A 23,578-nucleotide genomic window follows, 5' to 3' on the forward strand; every position below is an offset into this window, starting at 1 on the left:
TTCCAAACTAGAGGTAAGCATGCCTGAGGCAATTCAGCAAGAGACAGGCCCTCTCCAACAGCCATGACGCCTTTATCACAGTATGTTGATTCAGCATGAGTTAAGATTCCTGGGAGCTGCCGAGCTCAGAAGTCAGTGGGAATCAGGATCAGGGAACTGCTGCTTTGCAGAAGATACCAGAGCACTCCCATTCCGATCCTCTTGTGCCTCACTGAACGCTGGGCAAGACAGATGCTAGTAGGTCAGAAGGCAAAGACATGGATCACCCCTCAGAAGCACTGGTAAACATCGCCCAGAAACATTCAGTGCCAATGAACTCTAGTTCAGGTACAAGGAGTACTGAGGTGCTTTGCAGACCCTTGCCATATGGCTTCACACATCCTTTAGGCACCAAAGCACTTTTGGGAAACTGGTCTCTGGGTATCTAATACTAATTACACACAACGAGACTTCCAGTCTCCTTTGAGTAGTTCAAACTAATTTTCTTCTCTTGTGTTGGCAGCATTATTGTTGTCCTGATACTGTGAAATACCCACTACCCTTAAACAATAGGAAAAATAAAACATTTACTGGGACTGCACAGGCCTGCAAATGCCCCACAGCAATTTCAGAGTACTTAAAGTATATATCTGCAAGCGTTTAGACATTTGCATTAACTGTCATTATTGTAGACACTTACCTCTACAAACTAAACCATTCTGCTCTGAATAGCTGATACTCTGGTGATATCTTTACATGATATTACTTTAAGCTGATACTTTAAAAAGAGCAGTTTAATAATTTCAATTGCATTTACAAGAAAATTTTGACATGAAATAATATATGGTGTCATTCCTTCATTTAAGCAAATAAATACAATTCAAAAATTCAAGTTTTGGGGACATATCTAAGAAGTTACTCCATAAAATGGCAAAAATGCATATTCAACAGCAGGATAAAAATAAAATTAGTCTCAGATGTCCCTTGGGATTTCATATTTTACTTTGTTCTCTAGCTGTAACTTAGCCAGGTCAGCATTTATAGATGTCTTTCTGCTCATCCATGATCTTCTTGCACATATAATTGCTTTGCAATGTAAATAAGTGCGGTACGCGCATTTCATTACAACCACAGAGGGACAACAAATTCAAGGAACTGTGCATTTCTTTGACCCGCAGGGCTGCCTGCGTGAACATGACCTTTTCCACTTCTGCTGTCTGCCCAGCCAAGTTTCCCTGTTGCAGTATGAAACTCCCCAGCACCAGCATATTCTGCTTATTCCAGCTGGGCTCTTGCAGGCCAGGGCAAGGCAGGAGCAGACCAGCAGAAGTGCCTCTGAGGGACCCGTGGCTCCCAGCTTCTGTTCGACTGCTGACTTTGGCTACCTAATGGGCAGGCAAGACAAAGCCAGGCTCTTCTCAGGGGCGCTCAGTGGCAGTAGGGGAGGCAATGGATGCGAACTGCAACATGAGAAATTCTGACCAAGAGGAAAAATTCTTTCACCATGAAAGTGACCCAAGACTGGACCAGGTCTCCCAGGCTTGTGGATTTTCCACCCTTGAAGATAACCAAGCCTCAACTAGATGCAGCCCTCAGGCAACCTGATCTAACTGGACAATTCAGCAGGGGCTGGACTGGATGACCTCCAGGTGTCTCTTCCAATCTTCATTACCCCATAACACTACAGCCTGGAGACAAAATGCTTTTCAGAGGAGTTTCAGCTGATCAATATGATCTCACCTGTTTGAGACAGAAGTTCCCAACTTGGATAAGACGACACTTAATATTAGGTGAAATGGGGCGGGGGTTGGGTTTGGTTTTTGTTGGTTGGTTGTTTTGGTGGTTTTTTTTTTTTATTTGGGTTTGGGTTTTTGGTCTTTTTTTTTTTGGAGAAAACTCAGCTCTTACTTAGGCAAATGCAATCACGCATTCCACCTGTAGAGGACTTCCATCAAAGGTATCTGAAACACTGGAAATATCATTATGGATAAAGATATCCATTATCAGAAAACACAGGTGCATCTCCCAACTTTCCTTTATTGATGTTTCAGACTGGTAAGAGGTGCTGATAAAAGGGAGGGATTAGTTACTCAGGCTTATGCCATGTTATTGCAGCCATACGGCTGGCTGATTCTGAGACACAGAAGTGGCTGATACACAGCCAGCGTGGAGAGCAGGAAGAGGTCACTAAGTACTTCTGCTCTACACGCAACCCTAAAAGACTGAATCCCCAAGGACTTTTCCCAAAGAGTATATAATCCCCATGACACAAATCTATCCATGCTTCACTACATGGCTATCTTTCTGTTACTGTTTATCAGAGTGGATATAATGAAGAAAAGTAGATTTGTACTAACATACCTGCCACTTATAAAAGCAAATCTCTGCCTTGCCTCAAGGTTAATATTCAGTAATCTTTATGAGTCTGCATTTTCTGCACTGTTAATACATTCTTCTGTGACTCCCTCTGCTTTTTCTACTTGGGTTTTAACAAGTGAAAAGGATTAAAAAAAATGAAATACATTTAATCCATTCTCTAAGGAATGACTCATTGGAAGGGGGAGAACAACCTTGCCTAATTATAGCTGCCAGGATTTTTACCTCCTGGTAAGTACACTAATATTCTTGCACTAATTGCAACTTTTCCCCTCCTCCTTTAAGTTTTCAATTCCAGTCTCAAACTGCTTCTTTATGGAAACATTTTAAAAACTCATTACCGCAAGTCTCTCTTCCCCAGTGCAGATGCCAGGGGCTCTGGGGAGTCCAGGGTTCTTCCTCCAGATCCTGCCATTTTCCCCACCTCAAAGCTTGTTTGGAAGAATAGTAGCGCTGTCATAACCACCTTAATCTAAGGAAGCATTGTCTGCAAGCAGAATGTCTTTCATTACACTGACTGATGTAGCTGGAAGAAAGACAGATTCCTCAGCTGAAAGGAGCCACAGAAAAAAGACCTGGTCAGTGCTGGCCCAGCACGTACGCATACCGGAGTCTTCTGTTTGACTGCGAATTAAGCGATAACCGTTACAACATCTGGTAACCCACTGCGGCTGACGTGGGGCTAGGGGGGAAGAAACATGCTATATCAAGTGAAATACAGTTCAATTCACTGCACCAAAAAAACCAAATAACTATTCTTGCCAAAACCTGGACGAGACACACATCACATTACAAACAGTGCAGTCTTCCCACGAAATGCAGAGACAACACAAAATGCTTGTAAACTACCTATTTGTGCAACACTGGAGCTGTACACATATGTGCAGTTATTGTTCCTACAGTTCTGAAACCCTAAAATTCAGTGCAGCGTTAAGATGACTGGAAGTCAGTGATTCGATACAGTGTAAGCTGCAAGGACAAGTCCCTTCATCGCTACCAAATACTGCGCCCTGGCAAGCTCAGCGGCAGGAGAACTTCATTTGGTGCAGGAGTCGCTGAGCATGAAGAGATTACTACAGCTGGCTGAACACAGAACATCGTCTTCTACCCCAATTTACATCTGCAGGAGAATATATATGATATTTATCTGCTGGTATGAATTTTACCAGTCCTGAAGGTTTTTGGGTGGTTTGGGGTTTATTTTTGCTGGGTGGGTTGTTTTGGCTTTGTTTTTATGTTTGTTTGGGTTTTTTTAAAGCATAGCGAAAGGAAGCTATTCAGAAAATGGTTTGACAATAAAAGACACAGAGCAACCTCGGACTTCAACTCAGCAACCCCTGCCTCCCTGGCTGGTGGAAAAGCAAACGATGAGGGCACAGCTCTTCCTCACCCAGTTGCCACCTGACCTGGGTGAAGCAGAGCTGCCATATACTTCTGCTGCGTAAGATATCAAAAGGGGATCAACAAATGTTCCTCTTCTGAGAGCTATCCGCTGCTTCTGGTTTGGACTTTGCCAGCCCAGGTTATAAAAGCAGGCCCCAGAGGCAGAGGTACGTATTCTCAGCAGCCCTCCAGAAGCCAAAATGCTCTTTCTTAGAGCTCTTAGTCTAGCTGTTTCTGAGGCACTATTCCCCATAGCTGTTAAAGAAAGCTGAAAGTCATAGTAAGTCAAAGTTCAAAAGAATCAGCATTAACTTCATATCGTTGCCATTTCAGCATTACTTGCTTCCAGTAGTACATGCCCCCACCCCTCCCCACCCCCAAAAATCCAACAAAAAACCCACCCCTCTACCATCTGGGTGCCTCATTGTGTACTGAAGCAAATTGTTACTCCCTCACAAAAAAATCACAGTCAGAGAATTCATTAGTCTATTCCCTCACCACCTACCATTTCTCACATTAAATGGAGAATATTTGTGATCTTAAGCAATCAAGTTTCTAAGGCACAGAGCAAAAATTTGCTATTAGAATAGTCCATCACCACAGGCCTTTCCTTCCTTCCTCCCACTCACCCACCCACAATCTGTAAGGAAAACAGTTATAGCTCACTGGGAACAGAGGGGAACACCTCACATTCAGCAGACCGAGTTCACGCCCATTGCCTTACAGAAGTTCTTGCTTGGGCCAGGTACACATGCATGGACACCACTTGGTACATATATCTTTGCACCCCAGCTGATCTTGCCCTGTTCCTGGGACAAACGAGACCATTCTAATTAGAGGAATGTCAATGAAATTTGTCAAAGACTGTATCAGAAGTAGAGAGGTCCAAAAGTCAAATCATGCTAAAATTCTCCACAAGAGGAAATGCTGACCTACTTCTAGGTGAGGTCACCCAGCTAACCCTCCCGTGGAAAGGAGCAGAAGCTGTCAAAGGATTCAGCAGTTAAGAAAAAAAGGCACTTACAGTTCTGGCAACATTAAGGTTAATTTAACCTCCCCAGACAGCTTCTGCTGTGCTCAGACTATTATTTCCTCCTCTTCAGCTTGAAAGACTTGTATCTCCCTCGATTCCCCCTCCTGCAGATGAGGGCTGGAAAGGAACTCACTGAAGCCAATGCGAAACTGTGCTGGTCTGTAGATTGTATGATAAAAAAAAGACTTGCCATACTAAGCTCAAGATAGAGGGTTTACGTCCTCTTCATCAAAGCAGGCACCTAATAACCTTGACTCACCTAAGCTTAAGCATGCTGCACCTTGGCAACATTCTCGTCTCTAAAAAAGGATGACACCCAGTATCCAATCCCATGATTAGGACAGAACAAATCCTTCTTCTGCTATCTTGCTATTAACGCTTTTTCTAAAGAGAAGAAACAAAAAACTCTGTATAATAAACTTATTCTGCTAATTTCTTTCACAATGTATCTGAAGTCCTAAATAATTAGAAGGAAAGTTAGAGGACTTTGCTCACTCACAACAAATCTTGCCCAGCTAATTTTCCAAATGAATAGAGAATCCAGATCCAACCAACTACACATCAGTCACCAGGCTGGCAAGGAGGACCTAACTTACATTAATGAACACAAGACTTCATTAAAATGTAGTTTTAAATTTAGCAATACGACAGAATAATCTATTGAAGGAGGAAAGGGAGAGGATTGAAACTGCAGACTCAGTTATTTCTTGCTACTTATCACTAACAAGTTAATATAAATTAAAAATCAATAGAGCAAGATAGTGAGACAAATGCTAACGTCCATAAAGAGAGGATGCGTTAGACCCATCACCCCTGTGCTGCCAGGCACATCACTGTAATTCTGCAGGACTGGAGAGGACAGGGACAAGCTGCTTTCCCCAGCAGAGACAGAATTTGCATCAGCTTCCCCTCTGCACTCAATTTCCTATTCCCTCATGCCTAAGCCATCATCTTCTTATGCAGATGGGACTAGTACCAACTTTGAATTTATTATAGTGAGGAAGCTACTCGAGTAGCTACAAAAGCTACTCGAGCTATTTGTTTCTGTCATTAAGAATGACCACAGAGTGAACGGGAACACATCTGTAATATTTCATCTTAAGCATCGCATCCTAGATTAGTTGCAAGGCCACTGATGACTCCAGTGATCTTAATCAGTCGAAAGCCAAACCATACCAGCCTCGGGTGGAAAGCTGAAAATAAATGCAAAGGATGTGATATGCGACACTAGCCACACACCACGTAAGAGCGGTTTTTCCATTCTTCAAACCTGACCTTGGCAACGCCCGTGGAAGTTTTGTTCAAAAATCAGAATGATGATAGTTTATAAAGCTCTTGGACAAAGAAGGGTTTTCCTCACACGTGCTTAGTATAAAGTTGAAATTTGATAAATTTATTACGCAGTTGCACTTACCACGCGGAGGAGGAGGGAAAACTGGCGCCATGCAGCGGAGAGAGATTCCTTCTTCTGCATGACCTGCAATTTAGGTGCATTTCATATACAAAATACAGAAATTTCACCATCATGACAACTCAAAATATTCATGAAGGTGACTTGCCACATTATTTAAACTGGATTCATATCCTTTTATTTTTTCATTGCACTAGGTAGTGAGACTATCTAAAAAAAAAAAATCACATCACTTCTACTACTTCAAAAATAGCAATCCTCTTTCGGTTCAGCAGCACATTTCTCATACGTACATGTGTGCTTATTCTTCTATCAAAAGGTAGCTAGAAATACCTAAGCAATAAAGTACTTAACAGAATTCAGCATGTACTTAAATATAATTTAAAAAAAAAAAAATCAACTGTCTTTCCCTTGTCAGTAACTCCTCACCTGTGGAATTCACCCTTAAATAAGTAACAAGTTAGGATTTAACAGAGACAACTATCTTTGCATGCATACGTAAAAACAACACTCCACTGCACCTTCTTCCGCACTACTTCATAGCAACCTAAACATTCAATACATATTTCTTTAAAGAAACTTGAGTGAATTTATTGTATAAAATTATGATTGGCATGGTACAGAAAAGTTCCTTTTAATGCACATTTCCCATTAACTTGTACACAAATTTTACCAGTATCAAGCAAAATGCAAAAGTCTTAAGAACTAACTCCATACTACAAAAGTGTTCACATAGTGAAGTTACTCTGGTTACAAAATGTTATGGAAATAAAAGCACTTCAAAATACATTTGGGAAATGTTCTCAAATAATCAACACAACCTTAAGTTAGTTAAAAAATGGCAAGAAAGAGATACCCTCTTCAAAACACTGTTGTTGATGTGGCAAGATGAAGCAAAGTTCAGATCAGTTCATTTATTGAAGGACTGTTCTTTGCAAGAAACGAAAAAAAACAGAAAAAACTTTAGTTAAGAAAGGGCTCAATTATATCGTGATGACAAATAACGCCATCAAAAAGTTATCTGGCTCTCTTGTTTTCACACAGGAGCTGTCAGAGGCAGAGATGCGTAAACGAACACTTCCAGATATATACAGATTGCCGTTTCAAAGACAAACCAACCAACAAAAAAAAACCCAAACCCCAAAACAACAAAAAGGAGACGATCTGAACTTTGTTGTTTCATTTAACTAGTTCAGTTCCTTAGGTCACAAGACCCAAGAAATGCAGTCTGCAAAGGATACATATTTAAGAACAAAACTGACCTTCCCCCACCAAGGAATGCGTAGATGTCACGTTATGCAAGTATCATACATCCTCACAGTAAGACTGTTAGAGGGTATCAAATCTCTGCTTCCCAACGACTTTGAAGACCTGGTATTCTCAACAAGACAAAAATGGCTGAACCCAACAAACAGCCTTACAAAAAGGAGACAGTCATACCGTTAGAAAATAACAAAATCTTGAAGACTGAAAGCGTCCTTAAAAACTTACACAAAATAACTACAAAATAAGCAATACATTACATTACTTTTGTATCAGATGACTTGCATGTGTTTGAGTAATTGAACATTGGTACGTGTATCTACATGAAACCCATACATACAAGACATCGTGTTCAGGCGTTATTGTTGTTTTCTTTTTACACACACACGCAAGTTACTATCGGGTTATCCAGTCTATTCAAACGCAGTGAAAAACAGTCCACAGCACGCATAAAAGGAGCATTATCCAATACAGTGTTGTCTTGCAAAAATGGAGTCAGAATTCCTGAGTCTCAGAGACATTACCGTCCTCCTCCATTACTGGATTATTTATTTGTCCAAGGAGAACCTCTAGTTTTCATTTCTTCACTCTGATGAAATTTATAATAGACTGCATCTTTTAAAAAAAAAAAATTTAAAACTTTTACAAAAAAACATGCCAACCAAAGTGAATTTTTAAAGCTTTTTAGAGGGAGGAGGGATTCACTTACAAAATAAAGGCCACCTTCATGTAAAATTAGTACTGCCAGTATCCCATCGTTTTGTTTAAAGGAGAGGTTTAGCTCCCTGTTCTGGAAGCCTTATTACGTGCAGTTATGTGAGCTGAAAAACTCCATCCATTTAACAATTAAAAATATTATAAATAGGACTAACGTGGAACAGCCCTTTGTTACAATCATCAAGGTGGTAAAACCAATGCAACAGTTAATTCATGAAGTCTCCTTCAAACAGTCACATTGCAATCTGTTATAACTTCTGTATTTTCCCTTTTACTTTGCATATTACACAGTGTAACTTAAAATGTTATTTAAGAGCACTTCAGTCCCACAATGTAGGATTTAAGCTGTGTGAATACATATGCATGGCTCTGCAACATTTTTAATGACTTACAAAAATACATTCAACCAAAACTTTATATAGGGTTCTCTTTTTTTTTTTTAAATGAAAAATGAAGAAAAAACCAAATGGTCCCACCATTAGCTAAATAATACGCTCCAAGTTCTGGAATCAATTCCAAAGCAAAAAGCACATTCAAGAATAACATACATTGAATTGCATACTTTTTCATTCATCTTTATCAGTAATAAAATTCTACTGCATATAATTATTCAGCCTTATAAATAATGTTAAGCAGAAAAATATTTACCTCTGTGCTACTTTTCTCAATTTATAGGAGCAAAGGAAAAAACCTAAAGTGCAGACTACAGGCCATGACAGGCATAATAAATGACCAAAGGTGCAGCCAAATTTGCATTTACATCTTAAGTTACTTCACCATCTTTCTTTTCTTGCTAGAAGTCACCCCATGTGCAACTGAAGAGCTGGTCCGTTGGTTTGTGCCACAGTACAACCTGTAACCACTTGTAATTTTTTTTAAAACTAGTTGAATTGTCCATAGATATTTCTAGGCAATAGCTTAGGTTCACAAAACCTTACTTTATTAATACTTGAAATCACACAATATTGACACCTCCTCCAGAGAATGTTACCGTCCTTTTGTTGCAGTATGTGGTTGAGCCACTGATGCTGGGTTGACTGTCTTTAACAAGCGATGTCTTCATTTCCATTTCACATGCTACAATAGCTGCATTCAGTTCCACTTGAGCTCGGTGAACGACATAAAACATGAGTCCTATGCTTATGACAATCTGCAAATAAAACAAGAGTGTGTTGTAGGGCCGTATAATCTGTAAGCATGAATACAAAGCAACTGTTCTGAACAGAACAAAAAGTCACCAATGCAAAGATTCATGGAGGCATCTGTTGACTCAATGCTTCACAGACAAGACATTAGGAAGGAGATGTAACTAACCAATGAGTGGCTCTACACCTACATATGCTAGCAACGTAAGTAGCGTATCAGAACATAAGACATGACATAGAACTTAAATATTGATATGAACTGAAAAGGTATTTTCTTTCTTTCCATTGCCATCCTCGTACTTATTAGAAAGCAAACCCTTCACTTTCTCTATTGGGAAAAATGTTCCCACAAAGGAATGACAGTGTATTTCTGTAAGTCAAAAGGGCCATTTTCCATGTACCAAGTGAATAATACATTGAAATTGTAATGGGCATCTGCAACCTGCAAAATAGCACAGACAGGGGATGAGGCAGAGTAAAGGAAATAAAACTTCTTGTCCTCACCCCTCTGGTGTGGAAGATGGCAGAGAGCAGCAGTGTCACTGTGCTTCTCAGATATCAGAACTAAACAGGACAAAATCAGAGTTTCTGAGCGACTTACAGTAGTCTGTACAGGAAGAACTTAGTTTCTGGACGATAGCTCAGGGAGGGGACAGGATGTTGGTGGTGTGGCGGTTTTTTGTTTTAAGGAGGAAATATTGTCAAAAACTAGAGTTTTAGTTCAGGTTTTTGCTCTGAATTTTATCGGTAAGAATTTTTAAACTTTCACCACCAAAATTACCAAGAATAAATCTGGACAATTTTTTGCTTTGAAATTATTCCTTCAATGACATTGACATGTACTGCACTCCCCAGAGGTGGCCTTTGGTTTCAATAAAACACCGATTAAGTTTTCAGCTAAGATCCTCCTTAAAAAAAAAAAAAAAATCTTCAAATAAAAATAATCAAGCCGTCTCATAGTGAGAGTCCCTTTGAAAGAAGTAAATTCCTCTGCCTTTTTTAAGAAAGTTTTATGAAACTAGCTAGAATCTCCAATTTCCTTTCAAAAAAGCAAAAAGGTTATATTGTTCACAACAGAACCTAAAGTTTTGAGTCCAAAATCTCACTTTAATTATTAATTGGTAGGGCTATGGGGTTTTTTTAAGGACTCTCTCTTAAAGCATCTATCAGCATGGCATAAAAGATGCTACAGTATCGCTAAAATTATTGACAAGTATGGTCACAGGGTAATTGCAGCTGGAAGGCATCCTGATGGTCTCTAGCCCAACCTGCTGCTCAGAGCAGGGCTGGCCACAGACCAGACCAGGTTGCTCTGGACTTTTGTCCAGTCAGGTCTTGAAAACTTCCAAGGATAGAGATTTCACCACCTCTCCAGGCAAGCTGCTCCACTGCTTCGCTATCCTTGTGGTAAAAAAGGTGTTCCTCACTAATTCAAGTTACACAGTTCAAAAGCTGGCCAATGTAGGAGTCAGAAAGAGACTATGGACACCAAGTTCTGAATATATAGGGAAAATCCTGTTCTAAAAGCTTACCCAAATATTTAAATTTGACTGGTTTTAGAAATATTACTACCAGTAGCCTAGTTCCCTAGATGAGTAATTTAAAAAAAATACATACACACAGACAACCATGAAATGTGAAGGATTTTTAGAGCTATTTACTAAATCAAAGCCCCATCAAAGCCCAGGCAGATGCCTAAGAGAAGTGGGAGAACATAAGTAATTCCTCCACTAACAGGCTCCCCTTCACTTATTCAGTCAGCTCCCAAGGATTGCTCTCAAGGAAGTGAGCACTCCTATTCAAACATTCAGCCCCTCCAACTAGTGCTTACCTGAGCAACGGTTATGTTACAACCTACACGATCTACAAAGGAGAATCAATGTAATAAAAAAAAAAAACACACCTGGAAATGAAAAGGAAAGACCACTAAAAACTACTAACCTGGAAATAACATTTCACAGCTAAAATGAAAGCTGATCGAGTAACCATTTATTTTCTCTTTGACCTACTGAGGATATTCACCCCACCATTATAAAGGCATTTTTAATTCTCATAAACCTGTTCTATGAAGCCTATATATTATATGTTCTGTTTAAGAACACAAGTTTTGGGGGGCGGAGGTTTAAAACGGTCCTAGACTTAGTTTTGTATCTTAGCATTGTTAAACATCAGCTTTACAGTTGTAAAAACCGAGGAAGATAAATGACTGCAGAACCAGCTAAAAGTCTGCAAACCACGGTAACTGCTGTTCAAACACAGCCTGAAGTACTGACACTGTCGGAGGAGGTTTTAATATATAATCTGGTTCTGAAATACTCACGACCTATATGCTCGTAACGGTCTCAGACTTAAAGCTTATCCGCAAGATTTATTGACAAACTATTTCATTGGCTAAGGTCTTGTAGAAGTACTATATACTTCTCATGAATTTACTCACTGCCAAAATTCTGATATTCTATCTGATATTCTAGGATATTCTGATTTAGGCTTTAGCAAAATGGTATTTCTACAGCACTTTTCGACCCTAATACCTATGCAAAATCAGGAGTGTTCAGTGCTAGCACCGAACACTGCACAGGTGCTGGGTCTATGCACCCTGACCGCACTACTTCACAGCTGGTGGCACGTGGGCTTTTGCGTAGGGGTGGTTTGACAAGTCTAAAATTCAGCAGAGGATTACAACAGAGGGCAAAAGAAGAAAACTTGACAAAACAGGCAGAAAGAGAAAAAGAGAACACTGAGTACATTCTGCTTTGTGTCACCTGAGATGACAGAATTAAACTGTTCTAAAGAAGAAAACAAAATCAAAAGAAAACAGTACACTGGAAACCCATTTCTCTGGGTATCTCGCAGTCAATAAGCCTGTAAAAAAGAAACGTCAGCTCAGATTTATACAAACTACTGAAAATATCAGATTTATAAATTAAATACTTTTTAAAACCTGCTGCTTTTCAATACCACATGCCATACTTGCTTGGCTTTCAGTCTGTAAGAGGTCAGCTGCATCAGACTAGGGAGCTGTTATGGCAACACAGAGCAGCTCCCAACCCCTGAGACATGCATTCCCTGCAACCTCCTGCAGCCCACCCCTTCTACACTCAAGGCTGTACAACCCAGAAGACAAATCAGCAACACTGAATCTACGTCTCACACACATTCCTACAGGCATGCAGTTTCCAAAGCAAAGGTTCAATGACTTTGAGACAAAGGTACAGGAAGGAAACTTGTCTACTGTCTCCAGAAGAAAAATTCTGTCTTGAATCCCACTGGTACTGTAGGTGAGCAAGAAATTAGGAGGATAAAGAAATAAATTCAAACACAAGATGACTGATTCCAAGAGTAATTGCTTACCCAAGCAGTCACAGAGAGACTGACATTACTGTCACCAAGGTCTATGAAAGCAATAATTTTAGCTTACCTGTAAACTGAATATAAAATAGCCACTAACACTTTGTTCTGCAATCACATCCTCCATGGTGCGCAAAGTAGTGCCCAAGTATGAGTTCAGGAGCTGAGTAGGAAGCAGCCCAACGGAAGAAGCCATCAGGTAGTTGGGTAGGGACAAATCTGTAATCTGAGCAAAAGACAGTGTAAGAAATCAAGCACAGCTCCAACATAATCTATGTGCACAAACAAGCGGACTGCCGCTCCCACAACCATCCCTGCAAAATAATGAAAGAATTTCTTACATTCCTTCACTGAAACTTTCCACTGTGCACGAATCTAAGATAATACAATAAAACAGTATGTGGCTAGTTTCCATCTGGCCTTTTTAAAATGACTAGGTTTTATTTCATTTCATCTTACATTATGCAACACCTCTGTGCAGAAGTCATTAACTAAGGATGCAGTTACACTGTTCATTGAAGATGTTTATTTTTTCATGGTGAACAGAGCCCTACATTTTATGAAAATCTGCTCACAGGAAGAAATTACTTTACCAAATGCGAAGGGCTAAAGCAAAAATTCTACTTGCTTTGCTTTTTACATGTACGGCAACTAATAAAAGAAGTAACCTTTGAAAACATCACTGTATTAAATCTGATCTAGCTAAACAGAATGGCAGATACAATTTGCACCTGCAAGAGAAGTTATATACTCATTAAGACACATATATATCAGTGATCTCTAGCAGTGATATCTATCCACATCTATCAGTGACATACATGGGTATCATTAAGACTAAGATTCTCTAGCAAAGATATTTTATATCACACTAATTAGTGAACAAACCAGTACACACCCCTATAGCTTTAGTTAGTTTCTCCGGAAAAAACACTAATAATACTTCAAGATATTTTCCCCTCTTTGCTGTGAAATTTCTGTTCTGAGTCAATATGTGGACAGTTTACATGGGAACAAGTACACAGTACTACTTAAATTAGTATCAGGAGCCATTGGGGAAATATTAAATGCTAGAGCCAAGAGGCCAAAAGATATTTATGCAAGAAAGACAAAAACAGGAGGAAAGTATGGGTTAAAAATGAGTATGAAAAGGGCAATTTTGACACAAGCAGTCTAAGGAATTTTCCAGACAATTCAGTTGATCACATAATAATAAAACAAGTTCTAATTAAGAACAGCCCCTAACACTGGGAGCCTACATGGAAATTATTGACCTTGACAGTTTTGTACAATGTCGAAGACAAGAGAATAGCAGCAAAGTTACTCATTTCATCATGTTATTCTTAAAATAAACTCTGGTTACTATGAAAGTCACAGTGCTGAATTCTCAGAGCTCTAAGCACCATCAGTGGAAAGTTTCTGGGAGGAAGGAAGGGCAATGGAGGAGGAGAGTGCAATGAAGCATAAAGATTTATTCACTGGAACAAGATGCAATAAGCCAATTCCAAACTTCACACTGCAAATTACGCTTCCCACAGACTGAAATATATACGAGCAACACAAATAATACATTTCCCTCTCTATACAAGATTAATTTAGGCTTCTAATGAAAAAGCCCTTGTGCAATTATGTCAGAACTTCATATTTGACCAATGCTTTAAAAAAAACAAAAAGTATTTTGAAATTTCAAACATTACTATAATGTGGGCCATGTAATAAGAATGCACAACCAAAACTTCCCATATTGCCAAGGGAATGAAGGAACTGCTATTAAAAGTCTCTAAAATACTAATGCTGAGGCAAGATTTGCTAAGTAGGACACTCATTAAATCAAATGGAGCTGGGAAACTTCCCAAAGATTGTTTTAACACTCCCGGGCACCTCTTTCGTTTCTGTATATGCATTAAGGACACTTCGGTTGCAGAGCAACACATCTGCAGGTCTGGACCTGTCCTGAAGCAACTGGACCTCCCGGGCCATGAGAGAGACTATTTCCAAAGGAAGGGGAAGCTGCCAACGGACGTGCTGGACTGAGACTTGTGCTTCCCACCAAAATGAAAGTGGTGGGGGGAATCTGTAGGTGGCCTTTTAACTCCTGGTTTGCAGGGTTTAGACCTACAGTTCCCCCAGAAGGCATAGGAAGTGGACAGCATTCCTACCTAAGAAACCTGAGAAATTTTCAATGAAAGTTGCAGCTTTCCCTGTCTTTCCTTCTAGGAAACTTTACCCAGAAATCTGCCAGACTGGGGTCTGCACGGCAAAGCTGCCAAACAGAGGCTACCAGGACACTGTTTCTGTGGAAAGCTCAAGCCAGCAAAAATTAACAGTGAAATCCCAAAGCAAGCATCGATGCAATTGTTATGGGCCATATCGATATATTCAAATATAATTAAGGACTACCTAACCACTCTGGTACCAACAGCATTAGCCAGAAATTCTCCCACTACTAAGCCTTCCTTGGACAGGCTTTGTCCAGTAAAACTTTTGTGTATTCTTTGCAGCTGATACCTTTGTTTCAGTCCTTTCAAAAAATAAATGCTTGTGTCAGGACTTTGTTGGGGGCTCACATGCCTTTGGGGATCACAGCAGATTTCTCTCCCCTCAACTTACAAAATCCCACATTTCAGATCAGGTAGACTTAGCAACTGAGAGCAAAGGACAATTCTGATGCTCTTTACTGTCTCACAAAAACCAAACCCAGGTAGAGAATAAAAAAAAAAAAAAAAAAGCTAGCAACTTTCCAAAAAGCAGAGCAAGCAGCCTGCGTATTCCTACAAAGCAGGTACTATTTCTTGAACTCTGATTTCACCGCATGCATTTCTCAAACCAGAGATGCACACTTGGACACGTTATTTCTTCCATACAATACTCCTCTCAGAGGACAAAGAAGAAATATGAATTCTGATCTAAGCTACACCTGGCACTACAAATAATCAGTTTGCACAAATCTAGCTCCAAGGACCCAGTAGTGGGAAGGAGGCGATAACCTGCATACCAGGCCTCTTTATGGACCTGCCTTTGAAACACTCAAAGTTGCCATGGGGAGAGGTCTGTGCATGGGCAAACACTTCAGTAAGACCTAGCAGGCTTCCCCAGCACCCTGGCATCACAGGAGTGATAATTAAGCAAAACCCAGTCAAAGCAAATACAAACATGCTTTTAGTTAAGAAGTTTCTAGGCCTTCCAGAAAGGCAAGTAAATGCATTACCGCAGTGCCCCTACTGTCAGTGCTTTCCCAAAGAGCAGCAGAATGACCTTAAGAAGCAAAATGTTCATGTCTGGCTGGTGAGAAACTAAGAAATTCCTGTTAGTTTTCTTCTTGTGGTGTTTCAGATAATATAATCCTATCACTAATCAAATGCTAGGAAGCTCTTCCTCCCTTCTGTACATTCCCCTGCAACTCAACCTCCCCAAAACCCTCAGCAGATGGGGCAGAACAAGCGCTTGTAGAAACCCGTTAATCCCAGCCCTGCTGATCATCTCTCTCACATCAAGGTTATGCCTTGCCCTGGACCTCACGTGTCACTTCCTCCCTTCCCTCTCATCTAAGTATTCTCAGTGTCTCTAGTTTACTTATAAATATGCACATAGGAATCACACATAAACCAGACTGCTGGAAAATTAAAGATGCGTAGGTTTTCTTAGGTCACTGTTCTTCCCTCTACTATTAACAGCAATTCTTTTCAAATTCATTGCTGAAGTTGTTAGCATGGGGAATGGATAGATGCCCTTGTGTTTTAAACATAAGTAGAGCATTAAGTTTTCAAATAAGTCAGATTTCATAGAAATGACAGCTCAGTCCATGTGAGTAGAATTATGTATTCTATATGTAGCTTAAACTTGACTCCCAGTGAGAAACTGCCTTGAATCCCCAGATCTGCATGCAACACTTATTCTTCAGTAATCTCATAGTTCACGTTAAACGTTCTTGGTTAAAAATTGAGCACACCATGCTTTATTTGACTATGCTGCAAAGTAATAAATCCAGAGTAACAAATGCAACCCAAACTAATTTTAGCAGGGAACACCCAAGTTATTTGGCATACTCAAGAATCTGGTTTCATCTCATTCCCTACCTGTTATTTTAACACTGAAGCCTTCCACTTGGAAAGAAAATTATTTAGCTTGCAGTACTTAGAGGATACAAAACACTGATTTACAGCATCATTTCAGTATTGCACTGGCCTGAATACTCTGCTGAATCGCATTTCCAGCAGAACAGTTATGCCAGGAAGGAAATCATTTTACCTCGGTAATTCTCTGGTCAGTTCTTCAGAGACAACACTGCTCTATAACATCTGCTGCCTACTTCAGGTGACACCCAGAAGCTGTGAACAACTGAAGCACAACAGCTCTCCTCACTTTAAGAGGGTCACACTGCAGCAGAAGCTCCACCTGCTACACTGGGACCTTGGGCTCCAGGGGTACTCTGCTCCCAGTGGCACAGGTCTAAGCTTCCTCACTCCTGCAGTAATATAGGTAAATAAATAAAACAGCTGAGGTTCCTCTCATTTGTAACAAGGAAATGGTTAAAGGATCAGCTTAAAAAGAGATGGTAAATTGCTACAGCTTTTATGGGCAAAGACTGCAGGTCCCGAGATTAATGCCCCAGCACACACAGTTTTACACACAGCAATTTTAAATATTTGATGTGGATGTTAATGCCTAAAAATTGTGTGGCTTGATTTTTTTTCTTAAATAACAAATCTGGTATTCAGTGACCTACTCATTTCAACCAGATGATTCTGTCAAAATTAAGCAAGTGCTTCAGAAGGGTATAGGATCAGGACTGCTGATGGGTACTGTGAAAAAGCTGAAGACCAAAACACTTGTTTACAGGGTCTCTTACATTAAAAAGCATACCAGTTACTGTCAAACATTTAAAATACTTCACAATCTGGTTTGCTTTGTTTTGATTTCGCCAAGTTAGCAGACAACTGAGGCATCACGTACAGCCAAAGACAGATCCTTCAGACAAAGCACTCAGGAAGAGCTGAGGGTCTGAAATTGTCATCATCAGCATGATGGTAATCAAAAGCTGTACCCTATATGTTGTTCTTCACCTTCTCCTTTAAGATGATCAAAGAGAGCAGTAAGATCATAGGTTTTAAATAATTATTCTTAAAGAATGTACCAATCTTCACCTAAAAGTAGAAAGAAAAGCAAGTCCAACTCGTTTCCAAGCTCAAGTTTAAAGTAACTTTCAGTACCACTCGTTGTACCAAGTCCCTTTTCAGCTCTGAGCCTGCATTTTAACACTCTGCTCAAAATGCACGACTTCTCTTGTGTGCGTGGACTTAGCACTCTTTATGGATTTGCTAGATGTATGCTACAAGCACCAACCAAACCGAGCAAGAATTTTAATCTGTCCACTTCTTGCTTTCCAATATGGTTATTTATATTAAGTAGCTGAGGGAAATCTGGCAAGATTGCTTAAAAATACAACTTTTCCTCCCACTCAGATCACTTCAAAAACACAAGCACTTTAAAACTCTTTGAGTTCTCTGCAGATTTTGCTACACAGCTCCTTGGTGCTTCTAACAGCAAAACATAGCCTCGAAAGCCAGAGGGCAACTCTAACACAATGCCACCGAACAAGGCACCTTGGGAACCTGCCTGCCATTCCTCCTCAAGCACCGAAGAGCCACTAGCAAGAGCAGGCAGGGGGGTTGCTTTTACTCTTGTTAAAAGATAAAGAAACCAAGCTTTCTTCCCGGGAAAGGGGGCAACCTCCACCCGTGACACCAGCCGCTCTGCTGCAAGCCATCCTTCTAGCCACAGCTTCTTCCCTGGCCGCAGCAGCCGGGCTGCCGCACTCGGCCCAGGCCGGGACTCACCGCGAAGACGGCGTTCTGCAGCCCGAAGGGGATTGGCGTGAGCCGCGCCAGAGCCACCACCTTGAGGCCACTGCCACCCTCCACGACGCGGACGACGGCGCTGAGCGCCTCGCTGCCCTGGATCCTGGCCCGCGCCCAGCGGGCCAACAGCCGCTTGCAGGCCACGTGGGCGACGAAGGTGCCGACGAGGACGCCAAGCACCATCAGCCCCATGCCCAGCACGAAGCCGTAGAGGTAGCCGGCGGCCACGTTGAGCAGGATGTAGCCCCAGCCGCAGGGGAAGGACACGACGATGAAGCCCACGGTGAAGAGCAGCACGCCGGCCAGGCTGTCCAGGCTCTCGGCCCAGAGCAGCAGGTCCCGCAGGTACTGGCGCACCAGGGCCAGCGAGGCGAAGCAGAGGGCTGCCAGGACGCAGACGCTGAGGCAGCTCTTGCACCAGCAGGTGCCCAGGAGGCAGCAGGAGCAGCGCCAGCCCCGGGCCTCGGCCAGTCCGGGCCCGCCGCTGCCGCCCGCCTCGGGCAGCTGGCAGAGCAGCAGCTCCGCCGGCGGCAGCCCGCCGGGCTCCGCGTAGGGCCCCAGCAGCAGCCCGCCGGACCCCGACGCCTCCGCCGGGACGAAGCCGACGGTGTCCCCGCCGCCGCCGCCTCCTGCCGCCGTCCCGGCGGCTCGGGACAGCCAGCGGCCCAGGTCCTGCCGGGCCCCCTGCGCCGCCGCCTGCTTCACGGCTCGGGAGAGGAGCTGCAGCGCCGCCGCCCCCGCGCCCCACATCCCCCGGCCCCGCCGCCCGGCACTGCTGCCGCCGAGCCGCCCAGCTCCGTCGTTCTCCGCCTCCCCACACAGCCTGCGGGCAGGGGCGGCCGCTCCCTCATCGCCCCGCCATGGCCCGGCTCCCGGCGGCGGAGCCCAGCCGAGGGCCGGCCGGGGGCGGGGAAGCGGCAGCGGGGAGGGCGGGCAGGAGGAGGCCGCGCTTCGCCGCCGCCGCGCGAGCCCGGCGGGCGGAGGAACCGCGGCGGGCTCCGCGCTGCCTCCCCCCTCGGCCGCGCCGCCGGGGCTGCGGCGTTAGGCGGCGGCGGCGAAGCGCTCTCCGTCCCGGCGGTGGCAGCGGCGGCCCTGGCGGAGCACGAGTCCCGGGGGGCGGCAGCGGCGGTGGCAGCAGCAGCAACCACGGCAGCGGGGCTCCATCTCCCGGCGCGCTGGGCGGGCTCCCCTCCGCTCCAGCAAGCGCCCTCTCGGAGCGACGGTGCCGATGTGGCAGCCCGAGCGCCGCTCGCAGCGGCGGCGGGGTGGTGCGTGGCGGAGGGTGGAGGCTCGGCCCCGGCGGCAGCAGCGCCCTGCCCCGCCCCGCCCCGGGAGCCCTCCGCCCGCGGCCGGCCGGGTGTGCCTCCGCGGAGCTCCGCCGCCCGCCCGCCTCAGGCTCCGCGGCAGGCTCGCGGCCGTCGCCGCTCACCCCGCCTCAAGGGCCCGACCCCTGGCCCGGCTGGCAGCCCCACGCCGGCGGCCTCACGTCCCCAGCCCCACGCGGGCTTCCCCACGCTGGCTTTTCCTGCTGGTTTCCTGCCCCTTTCTCAGTAGCCCTCATTCTCGGCGGAACCTTAACCGGCAGGATGCGGAGCGACCGTGCTGCAAAGCTGGTTATTTTCTGTCATGAGGCATCCCTGACTGGACGGTTACCCTCGGGCTCCCGTGGCACGTGGGCCGCTCTCCTTCCCTCACACGAAGGCTCTGTTTCTCGCCTTGGCAAGCGGGGCAAACCTCTCCCACCCAGCAGCCGGGGGCTTGAGCCAAGGGGCGACCACCAAGGCCCCTCAGCTCGGTGGCTACTCCGTGGTGCTTGCAGCGTCTCGGCATGAGGACAGCTTTAGTCACCCGACTGCTTGGCTCACACACCTGAAGGCTCAGGCACACTTCTGGGTGGCTTGAGCTTGAATTCTGAGCCATTACTAGAAAGAAAGAAACAGCCTGAATACAGAGTATGGACTCGATTTAGAGTGTTTTCTCAGGAGCCTCACCGAGGCTCGACAGCTTCACAGGAGCTGTTCGGTGCGGGAAGGGTTTTGTTTTCCTTATGACACTTAAAAGTGTAGTGTGCTTCAGTGGAGTTGTATTACTCTACTGGGAAATTTGGAAGCATATATGAAATGACAATGTGTGTGGGAACTGTAAAGGTTAAAGGGTGATTAAAAAAAAAAAAACAAACCTGAATCTCAAAATGAAAAATGTAGCTTGAAGAATGTACGGCAAATGTGTTCACTTGCAAAATCAGCCGATAGAAACGATATAACCTGGGCAATCCAACACATCAGCCTAAGAAGATGATGGATGTTTTTGAGCACCACAGCAGAATAAAGCAATCCTGGGAGACAGTACAACAGGCAAGCTGCATATAAATATCTCCAGCATAATTTGCTTTCTTGCTCTTACCTGCATCCGGATGTGAGCATTTAATTTTGTGTGTGCTCTTTACTTACAGTGCAAACACAGGCAGGGCGTACACGCAGAACAACAACAACAACAACAATAATAATATATTATTATAATTATTATTATGGCAAGAAAGCCCTGCATTACAGCTTGTAAATTATGATGGGGCATAATTGTACATTCAGTAAAGCATTTCAGCAAACTGGGGGGCTGGAAGTTCAAATGAAAACCAAGAAGACAAAATATTAATTTCTGGGTTTATACTAAGAGCACGTATGTCTTTGATGTGGATTTAGCTTGTGTACATTTTTGTTCAGTACGGTTGCTTTCATAGAATATAAAAAGGCCTGAGTGGAAATGCCTATCAGAGTTGCACAGTTTATGCTGCCCCTACATTTCTGCGCTAAAAGTGCATAACCTTGTGCCAGAATGAATCTCCTGCTGCCACTCCTAAAAGCTACAGGGGTCTGTGTTTATGTCCTGGTTTCACCAGGGATAGAGTTAATTTTCTTCATAGTAGCTAGTATGGGGCTGTGTTTTGGATTTGTGCTGAAAACGGTGGTGATAATGCAGAGATGTTCTAGTTGGTGCTAAGTTGTGCTTGCACTAGTCAAGACTTTTTGAGCTCCCCACGCTCTGCCAGTGCACCAGAAGCTGGGAGGGGACACAGCTGGGACAGCTGACCCCAACTGACCAAAGGGATATCCCGTACCACAGGGTGTCATGCTCAGTGTACAAAGCTGGGTGAAGAAGAAGGAGGGGGGGGACGTTTGGAGTGATGGCATTTGTCTTCCCAAGTAACCGTTACATGTGATGGAGCCCTGCTTTCCTGGAGATGGCTGAGCACCTGCCTGCCCATGGGCAGTAGTGAATGAATTCCTGGTTTTGCTTTGCTTTTGTGCGCGGCTTTTGCTTTCCCTGTTAAACTGTCTTTGTCTCAACCCAAGAGTTTCCTCATTTTCACTCTTCTGATTCTCTCCCCATCCCACCAGGGGGGGAGTAAGCAAGCAGCTGCGTGGTGCTTGGTTGCTGACTGGGGCTAAACCACAACAGTCCTTTTTGACTCCCAATGTACAGCTCGGAGGGTTTGAGATAACAACAGATTTGATTGGAATGCGCTAGATCAAATTTATAGCTGCTCTTGCTGTTTAGCTATTAATCGGCTGACTTCTGTGCTTGCCAAGGGCTTGCTTGCTTCTCTGCATATTAGAGTCTAGTGCTCGTTAGTGGCTGCTTTTTGCTTTCGCTGCTCGCTGTACTGCTTATCACCTCACTCTGCCGTGCCTGGGAACATTCTGATAACAGCACTGGCCAGGCGCCGGGGCTGCCAGGTGGCCAGGGCATCACTGCTGTTTCTGTGCTGCTGTACTGGACAGGCTGGCACTCCAGTGTGAATTCGAGTCAAAGGGACTGCGACCTGTGGATGAGTCCATGTGGGAGCAGGACACCCCAAAGAGTCTGTGGCCGTGGATAAGCCCATGCCAGAGCAGGTGTATCTCAAAGCGCCTGTGCCCGTGGTTATGTCTGCCGCAGCAAGTATACCTCTGAGAGAATTGTGGCCCAGGGATAAGTCTATGCTGCAGCAGGTGCACCTTGAAGCATCAGTGGCTGTTCCTGAGGTCACGCTGGAGCACCTCAAAGTGTGTGGCCATGGATAAGCCCATGACAGGGCATGTACATCCCTGGAGGGACTGCAACCATGGGCAAGGCCATTTTGAGCAGGTTCGCTCCTGAAGCGACTGTGGCTGTGGGTAAGGCCATGCTGGAGTAGGTAGATCTCTGAAGGTGTTGTGGCCCATTAAACAGGCCATGCTGGAACAGGTGTACCTCAAAGCGACTGTGGCTCTGGATAAGTCTATGCCACAGCAGGTAACACCCCTGGAGAGACTGTGGCTGCTAGATAAGGCTCCACTTGGAGCCCCTAAGGGACTGCAATCTGTTGATAAGTCCAAGCCGGAGCAGGGGCAAGGGGAGGAGTTCAATAAAATGTTAAGCCCGATGGTCTGGTCCAAAGAGACCAGGGGAGGAGATTGTAATGGAAATACCTTTAACCTGGAGTAACCTGTGATTTGAGTTGCATGTTATAGGAATTACTATAGCAGGAACTACCTGAACCAATGGAGGACAAGCCTTACAAGAAGCAGTGTAAGTGCAACAGTGACCTGACCTGACCCGGCTTTGGTGCCCAGTAACTCCACGCATCACACCACCTCTCCTGTCCTGAGTAACCCCTACAATAGATGGAGCCCAAAGTCATGGAGTAAAAGAACTCAGTGGACATTTTGTGGACATTTGTGGATATTGTAAAGACATTTTACAGGGGTAGTCTATAGACTAAGGGAATGATATCTGTGTATTATATCAAAGGATGGCAAGGGGGTGGTGGTTAATAAGGTTGTATTGGAAAGTGTGGGACCTGGGCATGATATAAATACTATGGAATAAGGGGTGGTTGTTGTCCTGGTTTCACCGGGGATAGAGTTAATTTTCTTCATAGTAGCTAGTATGGGGCTGTGTTTTGGATTTGTGCTGAAAACAGTGGTGATAATGCAGAGATGTTCTAGTTGGTGCTAAGTCGTGCTTGCACTAGTCAAGACTTTTTGAGCTCCCCACACTCTGCCAGTGCACCAGAAGCTGGGAGGGGACACAGCTGGGACAGCTGACC

General features: G+C 44.0%; 1 protein-coding gene across 1 annotated transcript; it reads right to left on the reverse strand.

Moving 5' to 3' along the window:
• Window positions 1-8,068: 8,068 nt before the first annotated feature.
• Window positions 8,069-19,543, reverse strand: TMEM64 (transmembrane protein 64). The gene is made up of 3 exons (XM_075085368.1): window positions 18,490-19,543; window positions 12,726-12,881; window positions 8,069-9,312 (listed from the first exon to the last, which is right to left on the reverse strand). Exons 1-3 carry the CDS (start codon window positions 19,258-19,260, stop codon window positions 9,118-9,120), a joined length of 1,122 nt encoding a protein of 373 aa, XP_074941469.1. The 5' UTR covers window positions 19,261-19,543; the 3' UTR covers window positions 8,069-9,117.
• Between the last annotated feature and the right edge of the window lie 4,035 nt (window positions 19,544-23,578).

Source organism: Phalacrocorax aristotelis, chromosome 2 (assembly GCF_949628215.1).
Source record: "Phalacrocorax aristotelis chromosome 2, bGulAri2.1, whole genome shotgun sequence".
Taxonomy (NCBI): Eukaryota; Metazoa; Chordata; class Aves; order Suliformes; family Phalacrocoracidae; genus Phalacrocorax; species Phalacrocorax aristotelis.

What these genes read in the sequence shown, in the direction of transcription:
- TMEM64 (XM_075085368.1), bottom strand. Translation starts at nt 19,260, where the DNA reads ATGTGGGGCGCGGGGGCGGCGGCGCTGCAGCTCCTCTCCCGAGCCGTG. An exon ending in TGCAGAACGCCGTCTTCGCG is followed by an intron (nt 12,882 to 18,489) that starts GTGAGTCCCGGC and finishes TCTTTTGCTCAG; the next exon opens with ATTACAGATTTGTCCCTACC. An exon ending in ATTTTATATTCAGTTTACAG is followed by an intron (nt 9,313 to 12,725) that starts GTAAGCTAAAAT and finishes TTTTATTTGCAG; the next exon opens with ATTGTCATAAGCATAGGACT.